Source organism: Micropterus salmoides, unplaced genomic scaffold (assembly GCF_014851395.1).
Source record: "Micropterus salmoides isolate LMB-PRFRI ecotype aquatic unplaced genomic scaffold, ASM1485139v1 Ms_hic_scaffold_11, whole genome shotgun sequence".
Taxonomy (NCBI): Eukaryota; Metazoa; Chordata; class Actinopteri; order Centrarchiformes; family Centrarchidae; genus Micropterus; species Micropterus salmoides.
In genome coordinates this window covers 2250324-2261741 of record NW_024040152.1, presented here as the reverse complement: position 1 = coordinate 2261741, position 11418 = coordinate 2250324, and the positions used below count along the sequence as shown (strand labels likewise).

The 11418-nt window shown below is 42.7% G+C and overlaps 1 protein-coding gene across 1 annotated transcript in view; it reads right to left on the bottom strand.

Annotated features, from left to right (window-relative positions):
* si:dkey-22o22.2 (neural-cadherin) overlaps positions 1 to 11418 on the bottom strand; it is a 183489-nt gene that overhangs the window by 31037 nt on the left and 141034 nt on the right. Inside the window, exon 17 of the mRNA XM_038710374.1 lies at positions 5344 to 5627. Within this exon, the coding sequence (XP_038566302.1) occupies positions 5344 to 5627 (284 nt within the window). The remainder of the gene's footprint in view (positions 1 to 5343; positions 5628 to 11418) is intronic.

Genomic DNA, 11418 nt, shown 5'->3' with positions numbered 1-11418 from the left:
TTTCATAATGACAGACAGGTGACTTCATGATAATAAATTTTAATAAACCTTTCTGAAGGCATTTTCATTTGTTATTTAACTGCAAGCTATATTTCGTTTTTTCTAACAGATAATGCATTAAAAAGTGATGGGGACATGTCCCCAGTGTAAATGACACCTATGCTTGAGTAACTGCTTAAGTAGTTTTTAAAGTTATTATACAGACTGAATAATCACATTTTTTGTGATAATGAAAGTCTAAACACAACCTATATACAACATAATACCAACACCACATTCTCTTGATTGATTTCATTATGTGGACTGCAGTGAAACATCGTGCCTGCCTGTCACAAGCACCAACATTGACTTTTCAATTGAATAACATTCCTCTTAAAAAGGAACTATTTCTTTTTGAGGTGTTTCTTATCAAAAAAGTCGAATTGCTTTTTCATTATGTACAAATGTCAAGCTCAGCAAATAGGACATGAGGCAGGGAGCTGATTGCAGCAGCTGCCCCGCACACCGGGACTCCTGCAACACAGGAATAAACATTTCTCTGTTGCTTTGTCCTGTTTGCTTAATTAACCTGCCTTCCTGCTATCTCTCTGAACGAGGGGACAGGAGCGACGACGCGAGCTCTCACATCTGTCACCGCGACACACAGTGCAATTAAAAGTTAATAGACGCCAACAAAAGCAGAAATAAGTACACTTTTACCCTTTCTTCTCCTCTTTTCTCACCAGAGGGTTTGTTTACAGAAGCCTTTGAAGTCCCCCCCCCAACCCCCGCCCGCTGCCGCCACCTCCCCCCCTGTTGGCTCTCTGCATTCCCTGACAACGTGATGCAGGTAGACAATATTGAAGATGAGCAGTCGCAGCGCGACAGAGGAGGAGGCTGCCGCGCAGGTGAAGTAAAAAAAAAATATTCATTTCAAATTGGATTTTCCTCTCCGTTCACTATCTGCTGAATTGTATTAATGCACGGCGCTCAAAGCGGCGCACGTTCAGGGAGGAGCCGGCAGCCATGCGCCAGAAAACTATTGAGAGAGTTAGAGAGGAACCGAGTGTATATCAAATCAATTCCAGCAGGCGAAGGGGGAGCGGGCTGGGGTTGAGGACTCTGTGACACATGCCTCTCTGATGGGGATTACTTTCCTGCCCTCTCACACGCACTTCCACCTTTTAAAATCTGATTTGACTTGGCTGCACATGCATATTACTGTGAATTACCGGAGATAGGTGTGACGAAAGGTGGATGAAAGCTGTAGAAGAAGGAGGTCGACTTTGACTTTCTGAGGCAACTTTTCAGATCCGGGGCCCTTCCTGTCAGGAAGTTTGGTGCCTCTATCAGCTGATATTGTGTTAAACAATGTCACACACATGTGATGTGTTAGCATGTGGTCACTGGATCTCTACTGAGGTGTCGCTCCAGGCTAATTCGTCTCTGTGTTTGAAGCGTGACCGACACTTTTAGATTTCTCTGTATTAAACATGATACGTTCTCACATCTTGCTCACACAAACTGACATTTACACAATATGCTCCTTCATGGTCAAGGTGCATTCAAAAATGTGCTGCTTTCTCATGTTGACATTTTAAACAGTTTCATCTGGACTGGATGGACATCTGATCGGTGCTTTTATTTAAAGTGTTTAGCTTAACAGTCAAAAACTTATACCCTGCTGTCAACACATCCATCCATTCATTTTCTACATCCACTTACGCTGTTCAGGGTCACTGAGGGGCTGGAGCATATTTGGGTTACCTGACTGGACAGAGCTTAACACAACATAACATGTACATTTTTATCAAGTGTATATAGAGGCAGTGTGAGTGTTTATCTGGTTTATTTAGGGTTTGTTTAACTAAAGTAAGCAGGCCGCTGGCTGTAATCACCTCAGCAGATATCAGATCCACCCGTTACCTTATATTTTGCAGACTGTACTTTTCCTTGCTGTTTTGGTGTAAGGCGAATCGTTACACCTTTTCTGTTTGTATTCACACCGGCAGTGAGAACGCTGAAGTTTTGTGGCTGGCTGGCAGCGGTTGGAATAGCAACCCCACTTTTGCGCAGCACACAACAACAACCCTTAACAAGTTGGAGCTCAGAGCTGTCTGTTTGTTGTAAGTTGTGGGTTTCGTGATAGTAACGTGATAGTAAGTTGAGAAAAAAGATGTGAACCTTTAGACTATGCGTTTGAAAGAGCAAGAAGAAGGAGAGACAAAAACTCATGGCAGCACTTCATATCGCAGACAAGACAAGAACACATGACTGGAGACAGAGGAGACATGTAACTAACTTTAAAGAGGTGGTATTCTGCTCATTTTCAAGTTCATAACCTTATTTAGGGGTTGTACCAGAACAGGTTTACATGGTTCAATTAAAAAAAAAAACATATTTTTTTTCATACTGCACATTACTCCAGCTCCTCTTTTCACCCTGTGTCGAACGCTTCGTTTTAGCTATGGAGTGATACATCTTGTCTCTAAATGATCTTTGTTCGGAGTTGCACGTGCGCAGAGAAGGGCGAGTCAGTGAGAAGCCCGTAAACAGCTTCGATTCAGCTGTAGGCTACATGTTGACTCCTCAGCCATCCCTCCAACCAGGGTGGTGAGAAACTTGGTAAACTTTGGCACCATCTGCCTAAACTTACAAACTTCTTGGCCACTGCGCTCCTCCAACGAACGCCGCCTGGCTCTGCCACCCCTTCACAAAAGCAGTCTCAGTCCCTGTTCTCATCTGTGACACCACAATGGAGGAACGAGCTACCACACGCCATCAGAGCAGGGGCGTCACTCTCTAACTTCAAGAAGCTCCTGAAAAGTCTTCCGAGAACACTTCCTCTTATGACACCTCTAACCTCTAACATGCACTTCCTGTGCTCTTCTTCTTTTATCCTCTACAATTCTCTTGTATTGATTGTACTTTTTGTTAACGCATACTAGTAGTTATTGCTGCTTTTATTATGTATTGTCAGTGGTAGTTCTCGTGCTGTATTTAATGCTCTGTTGATGCTTGTATGTTATTCCTCAAATGTAAGTTGCTTTGGATAAAAGCAAATGAGTAAATGTAATGTAAATGTTGCTGACCAGCTTGGCAACATGGACTGGAGCAAGAGTTTCAGAGTGGTGAGTTATTAATCTGTAACAAAAGTATTTTTCATCCATTCACAGGAACAACTTTATGTCCACTGACTGCCTGGAGGGTAGCTAGTGTTTGGAAGGGAGAGGAGAGCTGTGTGCTGCAGCTCACTGGTGTTTTTGAGGGCGTGTCGGAGTAGCCGCTTGGTGAGCGTTATATGAAGCGCATTTAGCTTTCAACCCTGTGTCGTCACAGGGATGAAAGGGAAGCAGCTGGACTACAAACGAGCTGTTTTCCTACAGTTCAGAGCAGAGTTGTCTGTGGGAGATGGGAACTCCCTTTGGGGTGGACTTTGGGCTAACCCTAACCTTAACAAATTACATGCACAAAAAAGGTATATAACTCTTAGGTACTTCAGGGGAAATATGTAGGGATGGGTACTGACACCCGGTATTTAGCCCAAGGGCCAAATTATTAAAGACCATAGTATTGATACGCCTGACGTGCTGGCTCAGCTAACAGCGAATTCTTACAAACAAGCTAAAAAGACAGCTGTCTGTATATAGTATATCTGTTAGAGTAGTTTGCCACGTTCAGTCCCCTCCAAAAGTATTGGAACAGTAAGGCATTAAGTAAGACATTTGGGTTTAAGATCAAAAGATGAGACAAGAGTTCAGAATTTCAGCTTTTATTTCCTGGTATTCACATCTAGATGTGTTAAACAACTCAGGACATATTCTGTATTAGACCACAGCATTCTTTGGTGAGCAAAAGTAATGGAACAAATAATCTTAAAGGAAATAACATTTAATATTTGGTGGCATAATAATTGCTTGCAATAACTGCCTCAAGCCTGCAACCCATCGACATCACCAAACTGTTGCATTCTTCATTTGTGATGCTATTCCGGGCTTTTACCGCAGCTTCTTTCAGTTCTTGTTTGTTTTGGGGTGTTTCTCCCTTCTGTCTCCTCTTAAGGAGGTGAAATGCTGCTCTATTGGGTTAAGGTCAGCTGATTGACTTGGCCAGTCTAAAACCTTCCACTTTTTCCTCTGATGAAGTCCTTTGTTTTGTTGGCAGTGTGCTTTGGGTCATTGTCCTGCTGCATGAGAAACTTCCTCCCCATCAGTTTTAATGCATTTCTCTGTAAATTGGCAGACAAAATGTTTCTGTCCACTTCTGAATTCATTCTGCTGCTAACATCATCAGTTCCATCAATATTAATGAGCCTGTTCCAGAAACAGCCCTGCACGCCCAAGCCATGACATCACCTCCACCATGCTTCACAGATGAACTTGTGCTTCGGATCATAAGCAGTTCCTTTCTTTCTCCACACTTTGGCCTTTCCATCACTTTGCTAGAGATTAATCTTGGTCTCATCAGTCCATAATATTGGGTTCCAGAACTTTTGCTGCTCATCTCTTTGCAAATTTCAGTCTGGCTGATGAGTGGTTTGCATCTTGTGGTGCGGCCTCTATATATTTCTGCTCTGAGACTTCTTCCAACAGTGGATTGTGATACCTTCACCCTGCACTGTGGAGGTCATTGCTGATGTCACTTACTGATGTTTTGGGGGTTTTCTTCACAGCTCTCACCATATTTCTGTCAACTACTGTTGTTTTCCTTGGCCGACCTGTTGGACGTCTGTTGCTCAGTACACCAGTAGTTTCTTTCTTTTTCAGGACGTTCCAAATTGTTGTGCTTGTTATGCCCAATGTTTGTCCAATGGCTCTTCTCGATTTTCCTTCTTTTCTCAGCTTGACAGTGGCTTGCTTTTCTCCCACAGACAGCTCTCAGGTCTCCATGTTGGTTTATCCTCTTTAACAGGAAATGCAGTCTTTGTAGGTTTGAACCAAGGATGAAAACTTAGACTAGTCATGCAGAGCTATTTAATGTTTGGACAATCAACCTAAAAGGCAACACCTGGGCAACAAGAAACATCTGGAAGTCACATGTTCCAATAGTTTTGCTCACTTGAAAAATGGGGTGATATGTCCTGAGTTGTTTAACACATCTAGATGTGAATACCAGGAAATGAGAGCTGAAATTCTGACCTCTTGTCTCATACTCATCTTTTGATCTTAAACCCAAATGTCTTAAGTGAACAACAAAAACAAAGGAATTTGCCTTACTGTTCTAATACTTTTAGAGGGGACTGTATCTTAAAAACCAGGCCTTCGTCCAATCAATGTACAAAATGACAGTGAGAGAAAAAAACAATGTCATGTCCCCCAAGAACCCTTTAATATGATGTCAGACCCATGGGACACGATTACTGACCTCCAGGATGAAAACAGGCAGCTGGGTGAGCTCTTCGGTCACGGCGGCGTGGTACTCAGTCTGGCTAAAGACGGGCGCCTCATCGTTGCGATTGGCCACCTGAACCACCACCAGCGTCTCGTTCTCCCACTTCCCGTCGGAGGCGACCAACCGGAGCTCGTAGCGCTGCTCCATCTCGTAGTCCAGAGGCTGAGCCACAAATATGGTGCCCACCTCGGGCTCCACGTCGAAGGTGCCCATGATGTTTCCCGAGGTGATCTGGTAGCGCAGCTTGGCGTTGGCACCTGGAGGGAGGAAGCGAAGATCAGGACAGTTTAAGTTGTTTGGTATAAATGATCAGATGGAGGTTGAGATCTGGAGGTGAAGGTGGAAGAGGAGGATGATCAGTAAAACCTTCTCATTTCAGAAGTTGATCAGCTGAATAGTTGATTGACAGAATTAATTAATCCCAGCTTTGATAATAAACATACTTACTTATTTATGGCGAGAGTCGTTGCTTTTTTTTATTTCGTTGAGACTAATTAAGCAATCTGTACACATCACCTTGTCTTCTGGAGATTTAAATTGGCATTTCTCTGTATTTTTTAAAAACATAGCATAAAAGATTAGTGATGTGTACAAAAAAAAGATGAATCAGTTAATTAAAGATAAATGTTAGTTGCAGCTCTGCTCCTGAATATTTCACCAGACAGTTTCACACAGAGGAATCTTTTAATCCTTCTACTGAAATGAAAAAGTCACCAAAATTGGACTTGCCACGATGGTGCAGGACAGCAGTACTTGTTTTTGGAAAATTCAAATAAATTACACACATAATAATCTTCCCCTGATTATTAGATCATCCCTCACCGTCGACACTTTTAAGTCTCGTCTTAAAACACATTTTTATTCTTTGGCATTTGAGTCTGTTTAGGGGCACCTGCGCTTTTCCGTTCAGTCTTTCTTTTTTATTTAACTGTCTTGTTTTTCTATCTTATTGCTGTATGTCATTAATTGTTTGGCCTGTTTTAATTTATCTGGTTTTAATTTTTATGTCTTCTACTGTATGACTTTGTCCAGCACTCAACTCTGGTTGTTTTTAAATGTGCTTTATAAATAAACTTGACTTGACATGGCTGACATGATCCCAACAACACAGAAAGTGATTCAGTCCATTAACCACAACATCTCTTATCATCGAATGTGTTTGTAACAAAGACGCATGTGTATGTGAACATGTGCAAATGCCGAGCTGTCCGTCATTTTGTGACAGTGGAGCTCTTATTGTGACAAGGACCTTTTTTGAATGATATTGGAGCAGATTTCCATGCAGAAAAACAAGTGTTTGATTGGCAGTGGACACACACACAGCGATGACCTCGTGTGGACAGCAGCAGCCGACATCAAATATTTGGGAGGAAAACAGGCGTCTTTCTCACAGTGGGGCTCATTAGATTCCTTGCTCGGCCCCACACCTCCTCTCTCTCACACTCACTTCTGTTGTGCTGAAACCTTTATATACTCAAATTTCTCTATTTTTCTACACTGTCTTTTCCTCGCCTCTTAACTCTCTCCTTCTTCTGGCCTGGTCACACCAGAACGTTAAAAAGCCAAATGTATCTGTGCACCTCTGTTTAATATTTGGATCTAGAAGCTTGCCGACGTGGTGGCTAGCCCAGGCCTGGTTGGTGAACTCCTTTAGCTGGAGATTTAACTGCTAACTTAGTCACAATGGCTTTCAGAGATTGTCTTGATGTTACTGTTCTGTTTACTCCCTCGGGGCCTTTTTTTTTTTTTTTACAGGGTTCCCACTCTTTTCTAGAGATAATTTTCCAGGACTTTTCCAGGACATTTTCAGTAAAGCTGAACCTACAGACAAAACAGCTGTTGTTTGTTATTATAAAGATGCCAATTATAAAGACAAAGAATATGGGTGAAAGAATGGATTAGCACAAGCAGGCATTGTCTGAGCTACAGAGAGCTGGAGGGGAGTAAAAAGTGTTTTATGGTGAAAAAGTAACTGCCTGCTCTGCCAGCTGCCTGCACTCATTGGCTGGATGTGGATTTTGAGTCGGCTGACTCCTCCAGATATTTGGCTTTCTAGATATCTGGCTGGTGTCTGCGATGTGTCAGTGATGTGTCGGGGAGCCGTTTTAGTGCGTTGTTGATTAGTTCACACATAACGACTGGCAAATCGGGCTTAATATGTGAACTAGAACCAGAGTCGGGGTGTGTTCACAACACTGCCGCAACATGATGGTAAAATAACACAAGATGTTCCAGGACATTTTAGTTTTTCTCAAATTTTCCATATGTTTTCCACAACTGGAAAATTGGTAAACTCTTTTCCAGGTTTTCCAGGACCCGTGGGAACCCTGTTCTAGCCTTGCAAGGCAGCTGGATTCGTAAGATCACACGAGAATACAAGTCCCTACCACTTCTAACCCGTTAGACCTTATATTATTACAAATCAGCGTCCTATCAAAAACGAATGGCATCTCTGGGCGTGGTTTAGGCGTGACGACAGTGAGAAGCGAAGCAACAATGGCTCTCTTAAAGAGGTTAGTGTAGATGCTGCTATAGCATCAGTTACATCAGAACTGTAGAGTACTGATTCACTTAAAAGATGTTTTCACTCTGGCACATTTATGGCATCAAATAGCTAATTAAAAAGCTAAACTTGCAGTTTCTGAGCGGTTTCTTTGTCCTCCTCCCTCCTATCCAACCTTTCCTTTTATTCCTCTACTCTCCAGGCCACCCTTCTCTCCTTTCTTTCTCTTTCTTCTCTCCTTTTCACAACTTCCCCTAAATCTTTTATCTTCCTTTATTTTCCTCCAAACCCTAATGCCTGTTTTGTCCACTTGTCTCTTTTTCATTCCTCTTCTCCTCGGCTCTCATGACCTTGTCCTCTTCTTTCTTCCTCTCTCTTCCTTTTCCTCCCTTCTTGCTTCTCTCTTGTACCCTTAAACTCCTCTTTCCTCAGACCTTGTGTCTCCACCTATCCTGCCTCATCTCCTTGCTTTCTCCTTTCCTTTCCTGTCCTGGCTTCTCCTCTTCTTTTTTAATGAACTGAAGAAATGCCGACACACACATGGACATGGTAAACACACACACACACACACACACACACACAGATGCATGTTCAGAGCCCAGAGGCAGGTCTGTCTGGGTCCGGCCTGCTCTCTGTTTACCGGCACCAAGGAGACTTTAGGAGACAAACACCATCTGTGGAGACATGGAGGACCTTCATTACGACACCGGAGAGTATGTGTGTGTGTGTGCGAGGAAAAGCTTAAGTGCACCGGTCCGTCACAGCCTCTGAGCACGATACGTCGTGACATTCGCCGAGCCTCTGAGAGTGTGTGTGTGTTTGTAAATGTGAGTGTGTGTGTAGATGTGTATAAGGGGAGTAGCTCCAGCGGTTTTTTGCCTGCGGCAGCCTCCCTAATGATCAGTCTGACCATATGGTGTTGCCCTCACACACACACACACACACACACACACACACTCTAGGGGATAGGGCTGATTTAATTCGAAGCCTAGCAGGAAGCCTAAAATTGAGATTAAGGTCAGATCTCTGCTCCTCGTGAGGTGGACTGGAGGGGAAAGTCGTCCCTGAGCAACGACTGCAGGTCGACACTCTGAAGGACTAAACTCATCACTGGAGGAAGTTTCATTTCAATTCAAAACCGCATTAGAAAATATCCCATGTTGTGGCCTCAGATGGCTGCAAGTGATACTGCAGCTTTTTGAAATTCAGCTGACTGTATCACCCAGAAATCCTGTGTGGCGATGTCATTAAAGTACAGCGTGAATCTTTATTCCAAAGCAACAAGAAAAATAAAGCACATTGGGTTTTAGGCGGGAGATTTTGGGATAAATTGTCCCATATAATTATAAATATGTGCCCTAAAATGAATTACGAATTACAAATTTTTTACCTTGGAATTCTTCCTTCGGAGTTCTACACAAGACAACTGAATGCTTTTTCTATCCTTCTACTGCAAGGCTTAATTATCATGGCACAGCACGGCTAAGATGGAGTGGAGGAGCCCGAGAGCTATGTTATCAATGCACAGTATTTTTAACCCTCACACGACCAACTCTGCAATCATACGACGAACATGGGAATCTTTCCCATCTCTGCTTCCCATCCCACATGACGTGAACGTGGCTACTGCGACACTGTGGACTATAATCACAGGTCGTGGTCTTTACGTAACCTGCATGATGTGCAAAGGTGACTGAGACAGACCTCCAGGATCACTACTGTTAACTACCACAATGTCTAAAGCAGGGGTGTCAAACTCATTTTCACCAAGTGCCACATGAGCATTACGGTTACCCTCAAAGGGCCAGTTGCAACTGTAAGACAAACTTAAGTACTCCTTAACATATTGTTAAATAACTGTCTCTTTATTTGATTATGTATTCAAGTTAAGGACATTCATCAGATGTAAAAATATAGCCTTAGTAAGAAGTGTTATTAGAACATAAATAAATGAATTTATCAGATTATCAGATCATTACTCCATCAATCAAATATCAAACATTTCAAGTAAATAACAAAGACAATAAAGACAAATATCATCAAACATAAGCTTTTACAGTAACTTTTCACTTTTTCACAGTCCAGAGGTACACAAATAATTTTGAGCTGCTAATAACATGAGGGACAGATGTGATAAAACAAATAGTCCAGCTGCACACAGCCTTGCAGAGGGCATACATCCAACTAATGAGAGATAGTTTGATTATCTGGAAAAACGCACACTACAGGATTAGCCCGATTTGCCGCTTGGCGACCGTCAGGCTGTGATCGAGAGTAAATGAGCGGCCGATCGGTGGTCACCAGTCGTTATGTGTGAACTACACAAAGACGCATCAAAACGGCTCCCTGACACACTTCTGACACATCGCTGACATCTGCCAGATATCTAGCATGCCAAATATCTGGAGGAGTCGGACGACTCTACGTCCACATCCAGCCAATGAGAGCAGGCAGCTGGCAGAGCAGGCAGCTACTTTTCACAGCAAAACACATTTTACTCCCCTCCAGCTCTCTGTAGCTCAGACAATCCCTGCTACCTTCGTGTGCTAATCCATTCTTTCACCCAGATTCTTTGTCTTTATAATTGCCATCTTTATAATAACAAACAACAGCTGTTTCATGTGCGTTTTCATGACAAAACGTGGTTTGGAGACCAGCGCCGGGTGACACGGCTTCTGTCAGCTCGTGTAGTGTGTGACCCCCTGTCACCGATCAGTCACGTAGTGTGAACGCCACAACAGCTTCAAGACTCCCGTCACAAGACGGCAAGTTGTGTAGTGTGAACAGCACGGCGATAGGCCGACGCTGAAAGTTGTGTAGTCTGCAGGAGCCTTAACCAACATTGATCCTTCATCACTGATACTGCCTAACTGACACAGGCCTAGCCTACCGGGTTTTCTCCTTGAAGCACAAACATGTTTTCACTTTCCCACCATTCATGAAACTGCTTTCCTTCTGCATCAGTTTTTCTCGTTTTGGACATTTAGGGATTGTTTGTATACATTTCTCATCTCCACTTGCTGGAAAACTACTGTAGTGGGTGTTGAAACATCGCAGTCTAGTCACTTCTCGGGTCACAAAATCGACATGCATTGTGGGAGATGTAGTTTATGGCAGCATAGACTTTTATTTCAGGACAATCATGAATCTTTAAAGCTTTTGCGGGCCACATAAAATGACGTGGCGGGCCGGAATCGGCCTTGAGTTTGACACGTGGTCTAAAGTGGTCTAAAGTATCATTAACAAACAGAGCAGGTTAAATCAGTGTCTTCCTCTACAGGAAATAAAACAAGTGTTTTGCCTGATGCTCATTTTTGTTCTGGACTAATTGCATAATTGCATTGTTGTTAACTATTAAATTAATCGCCAACTATTTTGATTATCGATTAATCATTTAGAGTCCTTATTTTAAAAAGAATATTCCCATACACCTATTCCAGCCTCTCAAACGTGAATATTTTCTCCTCTATGAAAGTAAACAGAATATATTTGACCTGTGGACAAAACAAGAGATTTGAGGAAGTCTAGTTTGGCTTTTGAAGACA